Here is a 24907-nt window from a genome sequence, read left to right as displayed (position 1 = left end):
CGCATGCGCTCTGGAGCCCCGTTCCAATTTTCTGTTAGAGAGATATTCACAAGTTAATTTTGATGTCTAATAATATCTTGCTGAAAGTCTTCTTTTATGGCATTTTTCTCTTATGTCAGATAATTTGTGTGTGCATTGACAAAATGCATGCAAAGCAATCATGCCAATAAATTGCTGAAATATAAATGGAATTGCGAGAGAGAGAGAGAGAGAGAGAGAGAGAGAGAGAGAGAGAGAGAGAGAGTCTATTTAAATGTAGGGACCAAAAGCTTTCAGCACTAAGGACAGCGACATAATTGAAGGCTGTGTGTCAATGCATTAAACGGACTCTGATGATAGAAACAGCGACACGTACACCTGTAGTCCTTTTAAATATTCTCACACCCCGACTAAAGCGTCACTTAAATATGCCTCATGCCTTCAGGTAAACAAACACAGGGATTCATGACTCTTGGAGAAATCTAAGCGCATTTAGACCACCTGACCAAACCATGCATCACACCATAGTCTATTTGTGCATTTATTTCCCAGTGCTTTCATATCAAATCAGTTTCAATTCTGTTGTCAATGTAAAAAAAAAAAAAAGAAAGAAAAAAAAGATCATACATTTTTTGATTGTTATGATAAAACAACACAAGGCGTCAGATGGCGCTTGAAATAGCTCCAGCTTATTGCCCCAGCTAATTATACAAACCCCCTCCGACACACTTAGCCATCGTATTGTTTTCCAAAGCAAAAGATGAATTCTTACACAATTAGTTACAACGTTAACGAGTGTTAAAGTGTGACAGCCCGTCTGAAGGGGCAAATAATGGCGCGCGCCTCACTGCAATTAACACGAACGACCAGTTTGGTGCCAGTCAAATTTTCAGTTTTCACCACATCAGACTAATTGACTATAAATATCCTAGTACATGAAATAGCATGCATGCGTTTGCAACAGTTGAATAAAAATCGATAATCAAACAAGCCAATTTATTGAAGTGCCAATTTTTACAGACAAACACCAAATGCATTTTCCCTCTGCTTAGCAAAATCAATGCACGCGCGCAAAAACAACAACATCAACAAACAACATGAACCGGAATGTCAAGGCTGGTACTCACCCGTGGCAGAGGGAGACCTGTTCAGTGCCATGTTCATGTTCCCGGTGAGATGGTTGACAATCCGCTCGCGGCCCCGCGCAGCTTAACGCGCTCGTGCTGCTTCCGTTAATTCCGTGGAGCGCTCGAGACGCTCAAACTTCCATTGAGAGTCGGACACAGCGCGCGTGCACCAAGAGAACAGTGACAGCCGACACAACCGCCCTCCCCCTCACACACACAGGTGTCTCTCACAAACAGACGCTAAATACTTAAGTCTAATTGAACTAAATATTTTAAAAATAACATGTAATATGTTTTATTATGATCAAGCTTCATATAATACATAAAGCAATAGTTTAGAAAGGAATGAAAAAGCTGTCGTCATGTAGGCTACTCACCCTCACGTTGTTCTGATTAGGCAGAATCAGAGTCTCAATCAAATGATTCATTAAAATAGTCAAGTCACCTTTATTTATTTAGCACATTACACAATACAGATTGTATCAAAGCAGCTTTAGTGTTAAATAAGAATATGTGTCGATAATTCAAGACAACAATAGTAAACACTCAGTTTTTCAGTTCAAGTCAGTTCATCATTGATCAGTGATGTCATCATCCAGCTGAGTTCAGTTCAAATAATGTCTGTGCAGTCTAGTTGACAATAATGCCAGAAATTAAGCATCCTCAACTAAGCAAGCCAAATGCGACAAGGAACCAAAACTACCAAAGGTGACAGAAATGGAGAAAAAAAAAAACCTTGGGAGAAGCCAGACTCAGTCGGGGGGTCAGCTCTTCTCTGGACAGACAAACTCAGCATGGCATGGTTTAATTCCAGGCTGCAACACAAGACAGAATTGTGCAGAGGACTGGTTCCAGTAGTCTTGTGCCAGTGGCTGTATAGGTTACAAGGTCTTCGCAGGGGATCTGTCTCTGCGGCAGATCTAGTTGACATGGTCTCTGCTGAAGTGTGCTATGGGTAGTGTTCCCAGTTCCCGCTGACCTAATTAATGCAGCCTATCAATTTCAATTATAGAGATGTGATAGTGTGTTATGTGTAAACCAGATTAAAGAGATGGGTTTTTAATCTAGATTCAAACTGAACGAATGTGTCTGCCTCCTGAATAATCTTAGGTACGATGTTCCAGAGTTTGGGGACTAAATGATTAAATGACTAAAATGATTTGTCACCCCGCAATTGATTATCAAATGGCCAGAGTTTTGAGATCGTTTCCTAGTTTACAGTTCTCTATATTTTCACAAACTTTTTAAATCTGACAGCTCCTCTCATATGGCTTTATGATATAGTGAATTCATAATTCTAGCTAGCACATCATCCGGATATTGTTCGCCTACTACTTTACTATTCAAATACCGCATAGTGGGATGTTACTTATTTTATGTACTACTTTTTGCATGCATTATACTATGGTATACGTGGGAATTGATTTGTAGCATAAAGACGTTTTCATGCACCGTATTTGAATATACATATGCAAAAGAGATTTAAATGCTGTAAATGAAGACATGGAATATAGCGCATGAGTCCTAGGGACTACTTTAGTGGCAGGTATGGGGCTTTATTGTATCTTTTCGAGTTTGGTAACCTTTTACTTTCATTGAATGGGAACTAAATTTAATTAACCATTTTAATTGTGAATTAATTGTGAACTGAGTCTATAAAGATAAAGAGTTATTATATACTTTGGAATAAATATCTAAAGGCTGTTGACATTTAAACAGTAATTTTCTCTATTTAGCTCATGCTTTCTATGTCCAAACTGATTTGTAGCCTATTGTCTGCTTGGATAAAGCTAGGGTTATGTTCTTTGTTTAAAAGCACACTGACATTTTCTTGAGTCATATCTTCTCTGAACTGAACCTGCAGTTATGTGTTAGCAGTTATCAGCCTTAGCAGACTCAATTATGTGTATTTTACATTGCTTATTCAATCAGTTCATTTAAGAGGAAATATTAAAAGGTTGTTAATTAGAAAACTAAAGCAATCATTTAGCCAGCAATTTGAAAAATCGGATCACTAATAGTGTATTAAATCCCACCAGTGAATGCATGGAGCAGTCATACACTTCATAATTACCTTTAAAACACATCATAATAATGCAGTGACTGGTTTAATGAACAAACTTTCGGACATGATTTCCAGATGACTGTACAGGTATTATTAAAGTCATGGCAGCTGGAATTGACAGATATTTTATAGATTTAAATATTATTTAAAACCTTTCAGAATATAAAGATGCTATAAAACCAAAGATGTGTGGAAATGTGCAGAAATGCCATACATGGAATGTTTTTTCTTTATATTACTCAATATTTCATGAGGCCGACAAGTGAATAACCAATATCTGATTTGTGAATCTTGTCCTCCACATGTGTGAATTGCACCCTTCAACACCCTTCACAACTAACTGACTGCTCAGTATTCTCCATGCACACAAACACTCTCACACAAATGAGTTCAAGTGTCTAGAGCTACACTGAGTGGTACAAGTCGAGTACTTGTTCTTTATTGTAGGTCAGTCTATAAACACCCATAAACTACAGCAACACATAATAGTCGTTCAGGATCAAAAATATATTTGTATAGACAGATTTTTTATGGCAAGATGGGAAAGCAGAAATCAGAAATTATTGTTTATTGATTAATGATGAGTCTTAATAGTCTATATGTTGAAATAAAAACAGATATGTATGATAAAGTGCTCAGTTATCATCTGTTACTCCACTGAGCAACTGAGCAAACTCCACTAAGCAACACACCGGATGTAGATACATATACAGTATAAAAAAGTATTGTAGCAATTTTTCACTTGTATGCTATTTTATCAAGTGTGTGTGTCTGATTTTAGTCGGTCGGACAGGCGTGTGACATGCAGTCGCAGCCAGTGACGGCAAGGACTTGGTGGTGTGTTTGTGTGCCGTTAGCGCAGCGCAGGGGAACATTCATGGGCACGGTGCCTGTAGCTGAGCAACACACACACTCGCTCTCGACCTTGTGCTTGTCCAGAGAGTACATAGACTTGCTGCCACACTTTCCCTGTGGGTGAGAAAAAAAGACAGATAAATAACACTTTCTCAGCTTCATGGTATGTTATTGTTATTAAAATGTATCGACATACCTCGCAGTAAGTGAGTTCTATCTTTTCTTCTGATTGGCAGTCATCCACTCTAATGTAATTCAGCAAACCCACAGTCCTTCTGCATTCTGGCTCAGTACCTAAACAGACATATCCACACATCATGTTCAGATCAGCAGGATGGAGTAGGGCTGCATGATCTCAGAGAAAAATGCAGAATTTTTTTCTGATAAAAATTGATAAAAAAAAAAATTGGCCCAAAAGTGATTATATATAGATATTGCTATACAATAATAGTAATAATTAATATTAATAAGAAAATAAAACCACTCAACAAAATAATAAATATTATTCTCATACTATTTCACTGTAAGAGAAAAAAGTAAAAATAATATTGTGTTTATTTAACATTACAAATAAAATTACAATACTAACATTCGTTATAATTATTAAACCATCAAAACTGTGGGGATTTGTTTTTAACTGTATTTAACTTGGAGCTTCTCTTTTATTGATGAGCATTTCATTACAAGTCTGGAAAGTTAAAGTGGGCAACTCAGACTCAGAGCAGCAATGGAGTTTGTGTAGAAATGAGTAAGAGCGAACCGAGCAGCTCTGAGAAGCTGAAAAAACACATGACCATGTGTAAATGAACACTGTGATGTGTTTTACACTTAAACACACGTGCATATATTTAATTAAGTGGCTGTCTTTGATAATCTCACAAATCCATATTGCGATTTTGGTTTAATTTTTTAATTTAATCGGGCAGCCATAGGATGGTTTATAAAGTGAGCAGGATGTATGAATAATGGTTTTGGTGGTTGTTCTTACACATTTCACAGCAGGTGTCTCCAATCTGGCTTATTTTACCCTGTGGATAAAGAATACTTAGTTTCACTTTCGTTATGGTGCAATACATTAAATGTGGTTTATTAGAAGTAGAATATGTTCCTGGATTGGTGTTTAGGGTTTGGTAGATTTAGGATTAGGAATGGAGTTTGGCATGCAATCGTTTGATAGCAATGTTGCCGGTTTAGGATTAGCAAAGTAGAGTGTGTGTGTGTGTGTGTGCATACCCCATGTTCCAGACAGTGTTTGCGGTCAAATGGAGGACATGTTGTCACAAGCGTCTCCAGAACCAGTTCTTCATCCTTATTCACACTGCATGTGTGTTTAGTGCAGCCATCTGTACGTGTTGTATTTGCCTGAACACACACACAAATTAACACATTTATGACACTATCTGAAAATTGATAGAACATCTGAAGCATTTACAGCAGGGGTCTCAAACTGCCGGCTCACGGCGGAAGATAGTTTCATAGGACTCCTCCTCAAGCGTTAATAGTTGATTTTTAAATGTAGACTGCAGATCACTTCACTTTCTGCATTTTGGTTTGGTTTTCCTGTAGTTTTCTTAAATAAACTGTGATAATATGCTGTATAAAATCATTCAAAGGTTTGGAGTCAGTTACATTTTTTAAATGTTTTTGAATTGCCTTTTCTCACAATGGCTGCGTTTATTTGATACAAATATAGTAAAAACAGTAATATTGTGAAATGTTTCAACTCAAAATAATGGTGTCCTATTTTAATATATTTTAAAATATATTCCTTTGATCAAAGCTGAATTTTCAGCATCATTCCTTCAGTCTCCAGTGTCCCATGATCCTTCAGAAATCATTCTAATATGAAGATTTGCTGCTCTTTCTTATCTGATTATTATCAGTGTTGAATGTTTTTTTTCAGGATTCTTTCGTGAATAGAAAAGTTCCAGAGAGCAGAGTTTATTTGAGATAGAAATATTTTGTAACAGTATGAATGTCTTTACTGTCACTTCTGAACAGTTTAATGCATCCTTGATAAAACAAACAAACATTTATTTTAAATGATAGTGTATATACTCAGTGGGTGCATTTGAAATGTTTGAAACAGCTCTTCCAAGCAAAGCTGCAGATCTTAAGCTTGCTAAACATATGGCTGTTTTATTCTTTTGGCCATCAACCATGTTCATTGGCACATAGAGGTAGTTTTTGGTGAGAGGAGGGATTCAAACCTGAATCTTCCCCACTGATTATTCTGGCTATTTTGACATTGACATTGATTACTTTCAGAGTGACCAGCTGTCCGTCCGGTCGTCGGATGTTACATTCAGTTGCTACACAACGGCCACAGCAAGCATTAGGTATCGGCTCCAGCGTATATCCCTATAAAACAAAACACATATGTATTCATACATATAGGGCTGACAGTCCTTTCCATAGAAATGAAGACTCGTCATCATGCCATATTTAATGACTGTCTTTAATGACAGTCTCATTTTCTTATTCAAAAGGCGTTTGAGAACCATGCCACGTCAAACCCGCCACATTTTGGTGCAGCATATCCAACATAAAAATGTGAATGGAACTGAAGAGCTGCTTTTTAAAAGCTGTGCTCCTTTCATTGTTTTTCATTGCATGCAAAAGCAGCTTCGGACATCTCCAAACATGAGCAAAACATCTGCTTTTGTGCTTTATGGTTGAAAGAAAGTCATGCGGGTTATAAACTACATGAGGGTGAGTAAATGATTAATTTTTTCATTCATTTTTTGGGTGAACTACCCCTTTAATAATCTTAAGAGCAAGGGTTTTACCTCTGAGCAGGGTGTGCAGCTCATCTTCCTGCAAGAGAGCCGATAACTCCTCTTATCTTTCACACACTCGCAGTGTGTGCACACATCCAGCATCACTCGCTCTCCAACCTACTCACACACACACACACAGAGTAAGACCCAAATCAATCTGTTTTGCACCAAGACATCTGCACATGGCACATTAGTATTCTGTATGTTAACTCAACGTCTTTACCGCAATAACAGTTTGATTCCGCACACAGACATCCATTGGAACTGCAGAAAGATAAAAACAGCATTAAAGATGACAGAGAGCAGCAGTGAATGGGCAATGTGTGTGTGCAGAGTCCAACATGAATACTTCAAAGCAAATAAAGCCTCTTCATGTTTTTTCTACTGTTAAGAATCAACAGCTTTATTCAGAAAATTAATTAATGGACATTTTTAAAAAGACTAAAGTAATGTTAAAATATTTATCAATTATCAACCTGAAAGAGCTCATACAATAGCTATATTGCATCAATGTTCAATGTAATGTTTTTTTATTTATTGACGTTTCATTATGTTTTAATTTTTACATTTCAACTATGACTTTGCCTTTGCTGCTTATTTGGCATTAAATAAACCAAGAAATAAAAAAATTACAAGAATCGGATGCGTTTCTTATAAATTCTTTGAATAAAACTCAATTGAGATTCTCCATTTATATTCAATATATCCAATATTGGCTTTTGTTTATCAATTAACCGATTGTGTATATATAATTGATGCCCTCTTTATTAAGATGATCATGCAACACTCACCTAAAGAACAGCGATTATGGCAAAGATTTAACTCTTCAAATGTCTTGAGTTCTTTTCTTTTAAGTGTGCAATAGTGTGAATTCCTAATATTAAGTGTTTTTTGCCACCAGCATGCACTAAGAAAATGTCATGTTTTAATAAATATTAAAATATATGTATTAAAATGAAAAAATATATCTTAAAATGTAAAAAAAAAAATTAAGTATTGTAAAATATGGGTTTTTGCAGGTCAATTTGACCAGTTAATCTACCATTGTGTGACATTAAATTAATGTTCTGTGTTTGTTGTGTGTGTGAATCTGTGTACCACAGTGGCAGGTCGGGCAGCATTCATCTACTGTATTGCACTGGAGCTCTGTGCCCAGAGGACAGGACGGCGTGTCCATGAGGTGGCAGGACACGTTTATATGCTGGACGAACACTTCCTCATTGATCTGTACACATTGGCTCCACACACATCTGTCCTGCGGAGACATCCACTGCTCTCCCACCTGCACACATGTGGAGTTAAAGAGAATGTCTTTCAGATGTAAATGCACAGTATTCAAACACAGACAGAGAGTAGGAGGAATAAGACATGAAATACTTGCCTGTCTCAAATGTCCTCCTTCCACGCAGCTGGATTTACGGCAGTGACCGCAGCACTCATCATTTGAGTGAGAGTATGTGGTTCCCTACAAACACAAAATCAATCTGAAATCATAATCAGCCCTTATTTTCTTAGCTATAAATGTCCATGGGCTTATTGTGGACGACTCATCACTGCCGGTTATTGTAAGGGGAAATTTATTTGTTTCTTTCTTCAAAATGTAATAGCTTTTTAAATTGGTTCCTCTTGTTAACATGTCCAAGGGTTGAGGAATATTATATTAAGTAGATTTTTACGTTTTCTGAACAAAGTACTGTTGCAAATAGCTTCCTGGATATTTGGTTGCTAAGGTGCCAGACAGGTTTACTGACTCTATTCAAAAGAGTCGATCATATTTTGGTCACTTTATGGGAATCTATGGGGTTATATTACAAAATATTCCACCATGCCTTGCCAGCATGAAATGAAAAGTCAACCGGTCTATTTTCTAGTCTATTTTCTAAATGCTTGTTATTGGTCTTAATGTGAATGATTGATATATTCTTATTTTTTTAACTAGTTTGTTAATGTCAAATCTACATAAATCAAATCAGATAATTTAGTCCACTTAAACCCTGTCTCGTTCTTACCTGCTTTTCCCATTTTTAAGTGCAATACCAACATCTCGAAGTCCCCACCCTTTATTTTTTTTCAAATAATCCATTTGACTTGGATGTACGACAAAATATTGAAGATATGTTTTTACTTCCATTTCATTTGTGGCTTTGAATTAAACTAATTTGAATGTTTTTTGTCAATTCATAAGTGCATTAAAGTGTAATACCTAAGGTTAAGATTTAATTCAAATCCCAGAAGTTAAATGCACTGTAAATGCCTCTACATGTAATCTTTTAAAGTGACTTATGATCATAATAATATATTCAGTGTTTATAAAAATGTATTTCATAATGGTTAACCAATATATACGCAGCCCTGCTTCTTGATTTGCAAAAATACCTAATATCTAATTTGAGGATACTGATTAAACTGTCCATGACAGTTTTTTTTCACAATATATGAAGATTATTATATACAGCAAAATAATAAATAAATATACAGCATATGTATAATTATTAATGCACTTATAGAAATAACAAAAGCAGTCAATTTTTAAAAGTTTCCCTAAAATTAAAAAGAAACAAATATTGGGTTTAATCCAGCAAATATGATGCAGGGCAGTGATATTTATCAAACAGAATGATAGAAAATAAATGTATTTTAGGACGCACCAGAGGACAGATCTGGTTGCAGACGGGGTCCACACACTGAGCGATGTGCAGGCCGGTCTGTCTGTCTGTTTGCTCCGTGCAGGTGCAGGTTTTACACTTCTCATCCCACCTGCTGCCCACCTGGTAGACCACAGTGTCCACCACACACACCTGCACAATTAAATAGTCGATTACATGCTGATTGTAGAGTATACTCATCAGGACATGGAGCTGCAAGGCCAAGGCCAAGTGAATAACACATGCACAGCGAGAGCGCTAAAGCGTGCCGACCTTGTCAGGCGTGCAGGTGACCTCTATGCAGTTGCAATCATTGGAAGTTGTCTTCATGATGTAACCCGTGGGGCAGGTGCGAGTGATGTTCTGACAGTTGCACACACATTCATATGAATCGCAGCACTTCGACGGTGTGACCGACAGCTTCTTGTATGCAGGGCAGGATGGTTTTGTTGTCACAGGACACTGATCCTTTTTGCAAACTGAGAGAGGCCGGTGAAACAGATTCAAGTGATTGAAAACCATCTTTGTGAAACGAATCAGAATGTGTGTGTATGTGTGTGCTCTCACCACACTGGTAAACTGGCAGACAATCTCCAGGGTTTGTGAGGACGACACTGAGCCCGTGATCACAGTGAGGGGGATCTGGACGCTTACAGCTCGGGTCACACACTACAAACACACACAGCAGAGCGTAGCAATACTGAAGTAGTGGCATCAGATGTCATCATATCTGTGAGTATGTGCAGTGAAAACATAACATATCTAGGGCCCTATGATGCAGAAAATGCAGATTGAATCACGGAATCCAGTCATAAAAATGGTTTTACAGTACAAGACAAATTTTGGATGAATAAATCAAAAGTAGGCATGTACACTTGTAAATCATAATATGGACTAGTGTCTAAATATGAAAGCACAAAAGACTTTGGTTTAAATATGAAAACTGCATATTCTGCATGTCTCTGTGTGGCACGGTTTTGATTAAACAAAATTATAAATTGTTACAATTTCAATAAACCATTAAAACTTGAAATATTTTTTTTTACACACACACACACAACTATATTATATATATATATATATATATATATATATAAATATATATATATATATATATATATATATATATATATATATATATATGTATGTATGTATGTATGTATGTATGTATGTGTGTGTGTGTGTGTTTGAACTTGTATTTAGTATATACATATACTATATATATACACACATATATGTACGTTATATTGGGGTTCTCTGTGTTAGATGTGTATTCTCAGCTCACCACACTCATATTCAGGGCAGCACATAGATTCCGTCTTCTCCTGAAGAACCTCACATTGTCCACACTCCGGGGCTGCAGCACAGCAACAGTTGCCATGACAACACACATTGAGAAACCACTTCAAGAAATAAGGCTGTTAATCGTGTAGTGCACAAGAGCGATAGTGAGAGAGAATGTATACACACTTTGTCTTTACCTTTTGCGTTGGTGCAGGGTAACGCTGTGCAGTTAATGCGCTGCTGATCCAGACACACACACAGAAGGCAGGGGTTTTCCTCAGGATTCCAGCTTTCCATAAACTGAAGCACGCACACACACACACACACACACACACACACATACACACACACTAATATCAGGAGACTGAAAGGGCTTATTGGTTTTATAAAGTGGTGGCAATAGCAATATCATAAAGGCATGATGTTTAATAAATGGTAAAATCAACATACCTTGTAAGTTTTCCCATTGTGGTCCACGCACTGGCTGCAGGTTTCTTTGCTTACACACTTATCTCCCATTAACACGGACCCTTCAGTGCAGAAACAGCCCTCTGTGGGAGTGTTCAAGCACAACGATCCATTGCCCTTCATTAAACCATCACCCATCATGTCACCACGACTGATCTGGCTCCGTCTACACTGCTCCAAACATCCGGTTCGACAAGCGGCATATTCCATTGAGTCTGAGCATGACATGGCTACACACAGAAAATGTGAAATTCAAGTATTTGACACTTCGATTCCAATTACATGTAGAACACAAAATTATTAATGACATGAAATGCTGTTCATAATGTATTTAATTCTGTCAATGCAACATTTTCCAGTCAAAAAAAGAGAATATACAGTAAGAAATTATGAGGGGAGAGATTTAATTTTGTCCATCTGGAGAATAAATATTTGGATATTACGTCATTGCAATATCATATTTTCCCACATGTTAGACTTGGTTGCAATTAATCAATTAATCACATAAGACTCACGGCAGAGGGTGGGCGTCCTCCAGTCCACACACACTCCCTGCTGACGACACATACTGCTGTACGCAGTAACAAGGTCACACACCGCATTAGGCTGGCAGGCCACGGTCCGACAGATCTGCATATAGTCCTGCGGGGGGACCAGTGCGTGACAGTGGCTGAACACCTCAGAACTTAACACATCGCAGCCCTTCGACACACCTGCAGCACACGACACAACCTCCTGATGCTGGACACACTCGCCCAGAGCCCATCCCTTCAGATACATGTCAGGGTCTGTGGTCACACTGCCGTCAGATAACACCAAACCCGTCTGATCATCGGAGCAGGAACCTGAGAGAGACACGGACCAGTTATGTACATCACACAGTGGGTGGTTGGCAAAAATTGTATGTAAAAAAATAAAATAACAAAGGCCCTATTTTGATTCATGCTTCATGTTAAACCACAGGATGTTGAATTGGACTTTAAATTAGAATTACAGGAAGAGGATGTGCAGTTTAAAGAAATTCGGTATAGTCACATTTTATTTGTTTTTTTCTTAAATAAATTATGTGTGTGTGTGTGTGTGTGTATTATATTTTATAATACATTACATATAATACAATATTATATATCTTATTATTAAAGTTAAATATAATAATTTTAAAGAAATATACATTTGATCTCTTGATTTAAATACAAATTCCTACAGGTGGCATTACATTGATTATTCTTATATGACTTAGGTGTAACCAATCAGATATCACATCATTATTCTTATGGCACAGCTGATCACATCTGCAGCCAATGAGCTTGCTGCTCAACATTCAAATAGTTGTCTAGTGCTTACTGTCACACTTGCAGTGTGTTTCAGAAAGCCCCCACCTTCCCCAGCTCCACCTGTATAGATCTGCTATGGGGTGATTTCATGTATGTTATATATGGGGGTTATTTCATGTTTGTGCTGCAGCAGTATTTCCTACACGCTCACAGCAGTATGCCTGTGGATGTATTGGCAGTGGCAAGTCTCGACAGTAGCAGAGTAGCAGATCTATTTCACCAAGACCAACACATTAGCATTGACATATATCTTACCATGCTAAACTTTCTGAGAGTTTTCATGACAGAAGTGTTAATATCATCTAATAGAAATGCCCCAGATGATTACGAAAAACAACAACAAAAAACCCATAGAGCTGATATATGAATTTCTTTCAATTTCTTAATTCGACAATTTCTTCAGATTTGTATTTGACAGTTTTTCCATCTTAAATCCCTTTTAGATAAATTAAATGAAATTTAAAATAATTAATTTTAAATTCCACGTGACTTGATACAGCCAGACTAATCCTCCTAAGCAATCAAACTAAAAGAATGACTATTGTAATATTAAAGGAAGTGTATTTACCACATAAGCCAGTGGTGTTGGGCTTCATGGAGATGTCCATATTGACCAGGAACTCATTGCTGTGTGGAGTGAAGGTGAGTGTGAAACCATGCTGCTCTGATCTCAGCTGGTGCAGTATTGCACCAATTTGTGTCACAGTCACTCCCTCACTTCTGAATGGCACTGCGGTAATCTCACCGCCTACAGTCACCTGCAGTACAGAGAAACATGTTGACCCTCTTTTGCTAATTTAGTGAACTTTTTCACTTTGCATGCTTCTGCAGTGTATCAACCTTCATGTCATCCTGTAGTACCACACTCGTTCCACCCTCCCTCAGCTCCAGACTCTTCATGCAGATCAGATTGGGTGAGCTTTGACAGGCAGCTGTATGCAACACTAGCTCCAGCCCTCCTGAGCGAAGCAGCAAATAGGAGCAAGCGGCTTTCAGTTTCAGAGCCGCACCCGAAAATGACACAACGTGACTAGTGGAGCTGCCCATGCAACTACCTGTAGGAATAGAAGTATGCATGTTTACAATTCATGCATTTTCATTCAGTTTATATAATGCAATAGTCAGCAAACAACTTTTTAAACAGTAGAACATTAAATTGTAGTCACTTGACTTCAATGTATATTTAATTAATCTTCAACTAGTTATTTTGCATTTTTAAATTTAAGTTTGTTAAGACACTACTTTTGGCAGTCAAATCAAATAATGAGACAAGAAAACAACTGATGACTCAACAGGTGATATTGCTTATGTTGCAGTGCATACAGGTGATATACAGGTGCTGAATGTGAGATTAGTAACAGGATTCTTTTCTGTATAGTGAGGGGTGTGTTTTTACATGGACAGGTCCAGGTACAGCCACAGGTGTGATTGTAGCGGAGGGCTGGGAGGTTGTTTTTGCAGACGGGTGGCTCCATCTTCTCACAGTTGATGCGGTGGCTCTGCACTGTTATCGTGCCTGATGGGTTGCACAGCACTGAGTGACAGCCGTCTGGCAGCAACCATGTCTCACCGGGCTGATGGAAAGAATTAATCAAAACAGATACTTAGATGTACAAACCAGAACATCAGGAGCCTTTGTTAGTCTGCGGTACACGCTGCATGATTAATCGAAATAAAACCGAAATCACTAAATGGCTAAGAGCAAAAATCAAATAGAAAGGCTGCAATTTATTTTCATAAAGTAAATGTGCTGTGTATTTCAGAGTGAAGTGCTGCACTGTGTTTTTTACTCATGATCCAGTGTTTTCATTGTCTCAGAGTGGCTTGTCTCACAGTAAAACCATCTCTGCATCTCCTCTAAGTTTGAGTCATTTGTAACATGCATTTGAAAATGCAACACAAGTCAACCATCTTCCCAAACTTGTGAAGAAAAGTGCTTATGCAAACCTGGAACTTTATAACCTGGAGTTTTATAGCACTATAAATTGCAATTTCAGAAAAAGCTCAAACAACCCCAATTTGTCCAGCCGCAGACAGGCTGAAACATACTCTATGCAAGTAAAGGACTGCAAACACTTCTGTCGATGTAAGCTATGGTGTGCATTTGTTGTATTCTGAAATGTGGTGCTATAGGGGGCATTAGTATAAACTTTTTTCTGTTGTCATTTTTCTCTTTCAGGACATCTACTGAAAAACAGACTGAAGAGACTCTTTAAAAGCAAGTTGGTTTAAGTGTTGACATTTATAGCTGTCTAAATAAAATCACATTGAGGTTAAATGGCATAAACATTTAAATGGAACTCTATCGCCCCCTTGAGTTCAGAGCTTATGTACTGCCAATGCTTGTAATGCATTGGCCAAGAATTCAAGTTTGCATCCTTGCATCGAATATGTTACTAGCCTATTATTAAATTATTCGTTAGCGAGCAGCTGTAGCTTAGGTTTTTTGAGAGATGAAGTTAATGGCCCATAGTGTATGGTTCAGTGAAAATATTCTGGATCTCGAGATCCAGTGAAAGACAGACTGTTTTTGGAAGGTTTGCATCAGATCAAGAGTTTGAATGGTAGAAAATCAAAAGGTTTTAATTAAGTTTCAATGAGTTTGATGGAATGATGGGGATTTTACATCCTACTAAAACACAGCTCACCTTCCGTTCATTCCCGTCATCATCCACACACACTCCAGGAGGACCCGCTGAGGGACATCATCATCATCATCATCACTATAATCAAACTGCTACAGTATTCCTGTTTTATTGTGCTATGTGTGTGAGTGTGTGTAGACGTGAGTCTCACCCCTGCAGAGTTTGTCTGTGAATGACTGGTCGAGTGCAGCCATGGCGAGCAGGTACTCTGTGCTGCTGAGCCGAATGATGTTGTCCTGAGCATGCTGTCCCGCAAGCGTGCTCAGTTCAGTCTGGTCATACTGGTTACCCACTCCAATAGGAAACACAGACACACCTGCATGCAACAAACACAAGCTTCTTGTAAGGCATAATGTTACGTAAATAAAATCATGAAAGTAGGATTTTAAATGCATAATATTGTGTAAATAAAGTAGATATGTAGTATTTACTAACAAAGAAATCCTTGGTCTATTGCTGCATCAGCAATAATCATTTCTATATATAATTATTAATAATAATAAAGAAATTAATTCTCAATAACAGATAATAACTCATCCCTCTGCTTTAAATAATCCCTCATTGTACAACTTAAAAATAAATAGAAATAAATCACATTTCATGCATACAGTAAATTTTTTCAAACAAAAATACAAGGTGCTTCTTGCTTTTAAATCGGGAATATCTTGCCCCCATAGACTTTATATGCATTACTGTAACACAGGCTTTCATGCATTACACAGGCTTGTTTTTTACAATCTGAAGGAATTTAAATTGGAGTATCAACAATGTACCGCAAATACTGTTAATAAAGTTAAATTTCTACTGAATCCTGAACACTACTTTAAAGACCACTTAAAAGAGTGCATTGATAAAGCGGTAAAACAATTTCACCCACCAGCGGTCAGAGCCTCGTTTGCTGCCTCTTGTACTGAGTCTATTGACCTGTCAGTCACCACCATAACCACAGCTTTAGGGATGCCCATCCGTCCCCCGCTGGTGGAGGAAATAGCTGTCTGCACGGCCAATCGCAATGCGGATCCTGCAGAGACAGAGGAAGGAACGCTCACATTTATGTAGCGAGGCATATATTTTAACTGTCAGGCTGTACTGTATCTGCAGCATGTTTACCCAGTCTCGGTGTGTTGTCTGTCTTGCTGTGTAGGGTTTCTAAAAGCATGAGAAGGTTGTCTTCTGTCTGTTCATCACTCCATGTGACCGCAACTGCTGATTTTGCCCCATACACTATCACCGCCACCTGTGTTTCATTGCGACCTGCAACACAGATAAGTACAACTCTAGAAGTAACCATTAAAATGTATAATATACATGTATGTCTTATGGAGACTTACCGATATTTGTGCCCTTTATAAAGGTTCTCACAAATGTTTTGAAGTCTTCAAACTGGTTATCAGAAGATGCTCTCAGCAGGAACAGCACATCCATGGGCTTTGAACAGGGCACTGATCAAACACACACAGATAGAATTACAAAGAGAGCATGCATGTATTCACTTCTTAAGCATTGTTCTGGTTGGTAACTACGCAATGGTTGCTAGATATTTGCAACAGTGTTCTGAGTGATAACTAGGCTCTGTTGCTGTTGCTATGATATTATGGGTGCTTGCTAGGCAATCACGCGTTCAGAGTGGTTTCTGAGATTTAAGTATTTGCACGGTTGCTGATAAGGAGTTATGCATTGTTACTTGTGATGGTTGCTTTGGTGTTTTTGTGGTTTCTTGACAGTTAGACAGACAGATAGTCTAGACAGCACAATCTGTCATGCTTACACTACTGGAAAACCAGGATATATGCAGTAGCCTAATTTTAAAGGGTTTAATTTTTTTTTTTTTTTTTTTATAATTACATTTTATAGCTCATTTGCATTTTCATATATAATATGGGAAAATAAAAGTGTGATTATTCCAAGCTAAATACTTTACTGAGTAAAACTTATTATTACAAAAATGTTTTTAGAAAAAAACCATTTCAATTATAATCCAGTAAATCATAAACAACTGAAAAAGTAACAGGGTCTTTGAATATTATTGTAAATAATGGTTGAGAACTACTGGTTTAGTGTGGTTCTCACAATCGCAGTCAAATTTTTACTGTTGTAAAGAAAAAATATTATTTATTTATACATGAATATATTCTTTTTTTTATATATAGTTACGTTATTATTTTAATATTAATAATATTTTAATTTAATAAAAAAACATATATATTATACATTTTTATTTTACAGTTATATTAATGTGTAGGCCTAAAAAAAGTAGAGCAAAATTTAAATAGCTTTTTTTCACAGTTAAATCCCCTAAATCATGCAGCCCTAGAATGTGACAATATACAAAAAGAGTGTAGCGTTGTTGTATCTGACCTGAAGGGGGCAGCGTGGCTCTGGGTGGCAGTGTGGGCAGGACAGGCCTTCTGATGGTTTTACTGATATTGATCAGCATGGGCCGCAGTCTCCTAAGATCCGAAGGATTATCCAGCATGATCGGTTCATCCGGGAAGCTCAACTGCACCAGATCCTCATATCGAATCTGTTGGCCGATCCCAATCGGATACACTTTTTTATGAGCGGAGTTCGGAGGCCGCTGAATGACGTCCGTCGGAGGGCTCTGTGTGATGAGAAACACCATCTGGTCTGGCGTATTACTGGGTGTGTCTGTAGTGACAGTCTCATACACTGAACGAATGGCATGGCCTGTGTTGACCTCCGCACCTCTGGTCCAACGTAATTGTCGCATTCTTTGCAACACCTGCTCCCTGTGCTGCAATTCCATGCGGCTGATTACCACAGTGACCGTGTAGGAGTACTGCATCACCGTGATCCGTAGATTCTCCACCTCCTGTTGATCAAGCGAAGCAACGACATCGACCAAAGCATCACGTGTTTTATTGAAGCCCTCCTCGCCAACTGCATCTGAGCTTTCCAACAGGAAGACGACCTCGTATGTTGTTACTGTAGGTGGAGGAAATGTTGTTCCAGGGCTGGGGATGCTGGGGAATGTGTTTACAATGGCAGCAGTTGGTGGAATTGAGGTGGTGGTAGTTGTTGGGATGACCGAAGTGGTGCTGGGCTTTGTGGTAGAGGGTGTCTTTGGGGATTCAGGATCCATTCCCAAAGTGCATAGGTAGTCTGTGATGGCCAGAGCTTCGTCGTCCAGATCCGTCACGCTGCTCATCACGTACGAGCGACTGCTGGGTGTGGCTTTGGTGATCTCATTAACCTGTGCCATGTTAACGTCAGGCCCTAGAGCCACCGTGAGGATGGTGATGTCTTTTTTACGCAGCAGACGCTGAGTACTACGCATCGGCCGAGGATTTGCACTTGCCGTCAGCAAGATAGCGACGCGGCCTGCATGCTCACGCTTGTTTTTATCGTAAATGTAGACGGCTAGATATTTTATGGCCTCGTCCATGAATGCAACATCGCCTCCAGTGTAATGCAGATCACGCACCATCTTCTTGAAAATCCACTTCTGCACCTGCATGTCATAACTTTTCACGCCGGAGTGAAAGAGCAGGACCGTAGCACGAGTGTGGGCCGAACCCATGCGGAAACGCTCCACCACACGGAGGATGAAGAGCTTGACCAAGCCAAAGTCTTCTTCACTCAGAGCAGAGGAGCCGTCCACGAGGAAGGCCAGGTCCATCGCTCTGTCGCAGGCATCGGCAGGCACCGGGGTGGAAAACGGGAGCGGCGTGGGGGTGTTGCTGACGGTGGTTGGTGCTAGTGTGGAGGCGAAACCAGTTACAGGACATGGGCCGCACGTCAACATGTTGCTCTCACAGTGACTGAAAACATAACAAACATGACAATATTATACACTTAAATGGATTAATTTAAACATTTTATATATATATATATATATATATATATATATATATATATATATATATATATATATATATATATATATATATATATTAGAAAATAATGTTTACAATTATTTTAATGACAATAAGCCACATCAGAAAGAAAAGTTGAAGTACCGAAATGACTGAAACCAAAAAAAAAAAAAAAAAAAAAAATTAAATATTTTTTACAAGTAAAAACAAAAGCACACAATAAAATTACTATATATATAATAAATAATGTCATTTACTTTTAAATTGTAAAATATTTAAACATCATGATTCATAACTCATAATTCCAGAGAATGATACTGGATGATATTTTTGCTTTACATTAATGCAAATTTGTGGTGAAATCATGAAAATAATGTACAAATGCAAAACAATTTCATGGCCCTAACAACAACAAAAATTGTCTTATGTAACATTTTACGTTTTTTTTTTTAAGTTTGAGATTAAAACTTTTCTTTGTGAGATTCTCCCACACGCTGCATACAATAATGAGTAATGGAGATAATAAACATAGCATGGAGTACCATATCTGGCAGAGATGAGGATCGTCATGGTTAAGGATGAAATGTTTTCCATGGGAGACTCTCTCTCCGTCATGCATGCACACCTGACACTGTGACGGTTCCACACACTTCCTCAACACCTCATCTAAAACTTGCCCTGAGGGACAGAAGCAGACAGAATGTGTGAATGAAAGTGAACTAGAAGTCTATGAAGTTAATTTGCTCACGAGCATGTGTGAATTGGCACTACCAGGTGGGCAGACAGCATGGCATCCCTCCACACATGTGACGGGACAGCTCAGAGACTCAGGGTGCTGGCAGGTGGGAGGGCAAGCGCTTCCACAGGCGTTATATTTCCACTCACACTCCACTCCTGCGTCCTTGTTCAACTCCTCACAGCTCAGTGCTACAAGTAAACAGTCAGTTACAACACACTGTTCTACAAAGTGACTTACAGTACATAGCATTGTTTTGCCCCTTGGGATTAAAGGGCTAGTTTAACCATCAATAAACATTTCTTCTCACTAGACTGAGAAATTAGCCAACATTAAATATTTGTCATTGCATTTAGGCCTATACAGTTTACAGTTACAGGTTAACTGCAGTTTTATGTATTTATATAATTGTATTTACTTTTTTTTTTTTTTTTTTAGTTTGTTTGTTTGTTTTTTAATTATTTCCTATTTTATTATATTGTAGTATAGGCCAATATAGTTAGCAACAGATTTCTATATATTTTTATTTCCATAAAACAAAATGTTTACACTTTATACACACACACATATACATACATACATACATACATATATACTGTATATAGATAAATAGAGTCGAATCAATGAAGTGAACAACAGTGCAGATGAAAGATTTTTAGTGCAAAAAAAGCTTATTTAGTCTGATTTAAGTGACAAATGGCTCCAGAGCAGTTATTTTATTTAACTGACTGATGAGGTAGTGGAATGACATCAGTTACATGCTGAATGAGGTAGTGAGCAGACCAATGCTGCACAAAGTGACTGGTGCATGTCATCATATATTAGTGGAATATATATATATATATATATATATATATATATATATATATATATATATATATATATAAATCATTACAATTGTTATTTGAATGTCAAAATGGTTTGTTTAAAAAAATAATGCCCTAACTCTAAAATATATATTAAAGTTAACTGTAAATCAGACTCTTAACTCGCACAAACACTGGGAATGCTAAAATTCTTTGCCCTTTAATTTTTTATTAATAAAATCATATTTTCACGACACGGAACTATTTAACAGTTTAAAAGACTTGGAACACTTTGAATGATAGATTTGAACTACTTTTAGGGTACTTTTACTGTTTTCTGGTGCTTTACAGCTTTTATAACCATCCACTTTTATTCTATAACAGAATATGAACAGTCCATGTACATGAAATGACATGTGGGTGAGTAAATGAGTAGTAAAACTCACGGCACAAATCGTTGGATCTCCAGTTCACCACCAGTCCCTTCTGAGCACACTCGTGAGCGTAGGCAGCAATAGTGTTACAGAAACATGCACAATCACCCACAGACGGACACGAGCATGTGTCATGAGTACAGATGTCCCAGTACGGCTCAGGGTCCACCTGACACAGACAGAGAAATAAGTAAAAAAAGAGTAAGCAATAAGAGTAATGACCACATGGCAATGTATTTTCCTAGTTTTAGTTGTGACTGTTGAGTATAAATGTTACCAACCACACTATTGCACTCCCTGAAGATGGTGCTAGTGAGCACACGACAGGACTGCTCCACCGTCACCAGCTTCACCATGTCTGTGCTGCACTGAGACACAACCTGCACACACGTCAAAATATGAGGTCAGTTGATGCTTCTATATTCTGAGTCGCTGTAAGAACACGCTTTAGTTCAGGCCATGAACTCACTGGAACAGCATCAGCACAGCTGGGTCGAACTTTCCATGAGTTTCCAAAGTCTGCAGCGTCCACCTCCATCTGGTTACCGCTGCTCAACAGGTCATTATTCTGAATGGCATCAAAATTTCCACAAAGGCCACAGACTTTCCCCTTAAACACACATACATAAACTTATTTTAAGCTTATTCATAATTAGAGACGCAATTTGTGTAAGCAGAGAATGTGTGTGTGTGTTTCATTTAACTGCACTACGGAAACAACTTGGATTTGTTACAATTCTGGAACATTTTCAAAGGTAAAAATAATTGATAAATAATATTTAAATTATACATTTTGATTCATAGATTATTTTTTGTTAGGGTTTGCCTTTTGCTTATTATTACATCTCACTTTTTCACTTATAAAATCTTGTTTACCTTTTAGAGTTAAGTTGACAAAGGAAATGCTCAAAGGTAAACGATTATTCATGAAACATTCATAAAATTTGATTTATAAATCCTTCTCTTTAATAAAAACCAAGGTCAAAAAATAATTCATAAATAGCTTTCATTCATAAAATGTAATTCAAAAGTCCTTATTTAACGCAATTTTTTTTCAATTGTGTGAACTCCTTATAAATCGGACATGCTTAAAGATAAAATAAATAAAGATTTTTTATTCATAAATTTGGATTCATAAAAAAATAAGATATTTTAAATTATAATTTTAAATGATTTTTAACTGAGTTAACTCTTGCCAAAAATATTTATATAATATATAAATAACTAAGTCAATGGTATGTGCTCATTTACATAGCTAGGCAGATGAGTGTGTATGACTGTTTGTGTGTGTGTGTGTGTTACCCTGTACTGTCCACTGATCTGCAGTGAGATTCGGGTTCCTGTGTCCCAGGTGATGGAGATGTGTTTACCCAGAAGGATGATGTAATACTGTCCCGAGCGCACAATCTCAACCGCTGTCTCTTTCAGCACAGGCCTCTTCATCCTCACCTACAGAAGAAGAGGACAACAGCGTAAGAAAGACAAAACCTGTATGCTTTTACTTCACATATAATGCTTACTGTAAGTAATATTTGTTAACATGGTGGAAGAATAACAGAATCAGTGCACTATACAAAATATGTTCAATATTTAAGCAGTAATTATTTAATCACAACCTTTCTGATATTATAAGTTTGATTTTATACAACACATATTTATTTATTTATTTAAATAATATATTTTAATTTCAGACTCAATATGACCAACAATTTCCAACAAAAAAAGCTGTTGCTGTATTGTGTTGAAAAGTCATCATCCAGGACTGTAGATATGTGTTTATTAATGTAAAATATGACTCACTGAATGTGTTTGTTTTACCTCGTTGTGTTCCATGACAATCAGTCCTCCCATGTACAACACCGTGATGCTTTTACTGCAGCGGTAGCCTGCGATCCCACAAGCTGAGTTCTCCACCATAACCCTAAATGTGCCCTCCAACCCGTTACAGTAATCCTGCTCAGACAGACATAGGAATGAGGCGAAACTGGAGAATATGAGGGACAGAGGAAGAGAGAGAGAATAATGGCTTTACCTGAGCTAGCACGTATTGGCAAGGTCCAGGAAAGGAGAACTTCAGTCCATCGAAGCTGATGTAGTGTGTCTCTCCTATCACACGACACACACCGTCACACACACGCTGCGTACATTTCCACTGACGCTTCTCACAAACACTGGGACACACAAAGGGATACGTCATTGAAATAGAATGATCGGAATGCTTATACATTTAACAAAATGATGTTACAGTGTCAGGATGAGCCCTGATTGGCTGATTTACCAGGTGTTGCAGTCCACATTAATGCTCTGTCCTGAGGCATAGGGACGGTTGTTATGGTAACAAGGGCACTGCTCTTGAAGAATGCATTCTTTTTTGTGTCGAACCTGCAAACAGCCATTAAATCAATCCTGATTATTATTTTTTTATTTTTATGGTTCCAGAAGTATATTCCATTAAAAAGTTGCAAACTGAACTTTTTCGGATATTAAAATATTAATTTCTTATGATGTGCATTCATGATATAACCCGTGCTCCTCCTGCAGGCAGGCATTTGACATACTATATCAAACTTCACACATGAGTTTATGTATTTAGAAGATGCAATGAAGTTGATAGATATAAATTTCAAAAGTGTCACTTGTATTAATGATGCTGAATATTCAGATTTGCATCATAGGAATACATTTCATTTTAATAAATATTCAAATAGAAAACAGTTATTTTGAATTATAATAATTTTTCACAGTACTACTGTTTCATTTAGTTTTCATCATATATATGCAGGATGGTGAGAATACATTTTTTTCTGAAAAAAATGGCCAATTGTAGTGTATTTTTCAAAAGTATTTTCAGAAATGTTTATGGAAACAGTGAAAAGTTGTAGTTAGTGTAGTATAGATAAGGAAAGATAAAGCCGTTCTAATCTGAATTAGTCGGAAACCCTGGCTCATGAATATTAATGAGTTTCATTAATGTATACACAGTTGATTTTGATGAGAGAAATGTCCAACAGTTCGTCACATTGTTTCCTAGTGTTCGCTCTCAGACTAACCATTCCAGGTGGACACATACAGCCAGACACACATCCCTGACTGACACACTCCAGGTCCAGATTCTGGCAGGTCCTGGCACACTCTATCCCAGTATCCCTCGCACTCTCACACTCAAACCGCTGCAGGGGAGGAGGACAAGTGATAGAGCGCCGCCCTACAGGTGAAAAATACACTCAAAGAATTCATTATATGTGTATATGGCTACTTTTTTATCACTGATGTGCAATTGAGCAAGTGCACAGAGATGTGAAAGTGAGGAGGAATACCTCTTGAAGAAGAATGTTCGTCAAAGAAGAGGTCGGACAGAGTAGATCCAGTGGCTTCGTTAGAAGTGCATTTCATGGATCCACTCTCACATACACTAAGAGAAAACAAAGACAGGAAAACATTACCACTGACATTTAAAACAATAATGAATACACACACACACACACACACACACTTGATCAAAAATACAGTAAAAACAATAATATGTGAAATATATGACCAAGCATCCGGCTACCAAAGAAAACTGACGTGCATCTGTTTAATCAATAACCGTGCTGTTTTTTCCTGCTAACCAGATAGAGTGATGGTCCCCAATCATGTCGTTTGGCTCAAAGATCTCTCCCTTATGGTGGCACGAGCAGTGTTCGGGGGGCACACACTCGCCCGCGTCGCTGAGGAACAGTCCTTTGGCGCAGAAACAGCCTTCCTCGCAGAAGCCTCCACAATCATCGTCAGGCAGCGACAGAGAGCGGCACGTCTGATTACACACACTCCCACACACCCCATACACCTGGTCATCCGGACAGGTCAGTTCTGTTCAAACACACACACAAACACACACGTGTTTGCTCCTTTGTCCTGAAGGAGGCCTTCC

General features: G+C 37.9%; 1 protein-coding gene across 1 annotated transcript in view; it reads right to left on the bottom strand.

The window, feature by feature from the left end:
• Window positions 1–3578: 3578 nt before the first annotated feature.
• Window positions 3579–24907, bottom strand: part of LOC113079219 (von Willebrand factor) — a 28960-nt gene continuing 7631 nt past the window's right edge. Inside the window, exons 16-52 of the mRNA XM_026251437.1 lie at window positions 24606–24846; window positions 24312–24406; window positions 24045–24199; window positions 23273–23376; window positions 23027–23165; window positions 22813–22947; window positions 22297–22443; window positions 21464–21604; window positions 21276–21374; window positions 21007–21163; window positions 19790–19945; window positions 19561–19696; window positions 17541–18964; window positions 16514–16624; window positions 16293–16436; window positions 16060–16203; window positions 15334–15498; window positions 15186–15232; window positions 13934–14111; window positions 13378–13592; window positions 13106–13295; window positions 11719–12048; window positions 11186–11433; window positions 10933–11035; window positions 10737–10808; window positions 10019–10120; window positions 9725–9930; window positions 9455–9604; window positions 8188–8271; window positions 7905–8088; window positions 7030–7070; window positions 6816–6923; window positions 6289–6387; window positions 5260–5388; window positions 5015–5054; window positions 4223–4320; window positions 3579–4140 (exon numbers count right to left, since the gene is read on the bottom strand). Coding sequence (XP_026107222.1) covers window positions 3949–4140; window positions 4223–4320; window positions 5015–5054; window positions 5260–5388; window positions 6289–6387; window positions 6816–6923; window positions 7030–7070; window positions 7905–8088; window positions 8188–8271; window positions 9455–9604; window positions 9725–9930; window positions 10019–10120; window positions 10737–10808; window positions 10933–11035; window positions 11186–11433; window positions 11719–12048; window positions 13106–13295; window positions 13378–13592; window positions 13934–14111; window positions 15186–15232; window positions 15334–15498; window positions 16060–16203; window positions 16293–16436; window positions 16514–16624; window positions 17541–18964; window positions 19561–19696; window positions 19790–19945; window positions 21007–21163; window positions 21276–21374; window positions 21464–21604; window positions 22297–22443; window positions 22813–22947; window positions 23027–23165; window positions 23273–23376; window positions 24045–24199; window positions 24312–24406; window positions 24606–24846 — 6509 coding nt within the window. The 3' untranslated portion in view covers window positions 3579–3948. The remainder of the gene's footprint in view (window positions 4141–4222; window positions 4321–5014; window positions 5055–5259; window positions 5389–6288; window positions 6388–6815; window positions 6924–7029; window positions 7071–7904; window positions 8089–8187; window positions 8272–9454; window positions 9605–9724; window positions 9931–10018; window positions 10121–10736; window positions 10809–10932; window positions 11036–11185; window positions 11434–11718; window positions 12049–13105; window positions 13296–13377; window positions 13593–13933; window positions 14112–15185; window positions 15233–15333; window positions 15499–16059; window positions 16204–16292; window positions 16437–16513; window positions 16625–17540; window positions 18965–19560; window positions 19697–19789; window positions 19946–21006; window positions 21164–21275; window positions 21375–21463; window positions 21605–22296; window positions 22444–22812; window positions 22948–23026; window positions 23166–23272; window positions 23377–24044; window positions 24200–24311; window positions 24407–24605; window positions 24847–24907) is intronic.

The sequence above is a fragment of the Carassius auratus genome, unplaced genomic scaffold (assembly GCF_003368295.1).
Source record: "Carassius auratus strain Wakin unplaced genomic scaffold, ASM336829v1 scaf_tig00027444, whole genome shotgun sequence".
Taxonomy (NCBI): domain Eukaryota; kingdom Metazoa; phylum Chordata; class Actinopteri; order Cypriniformes; family Cyprinidae; genus Carassius; species Carassius auratus.
This window is presented reverse-complemented; position numbering and strand designations above follow the sequence as displayed.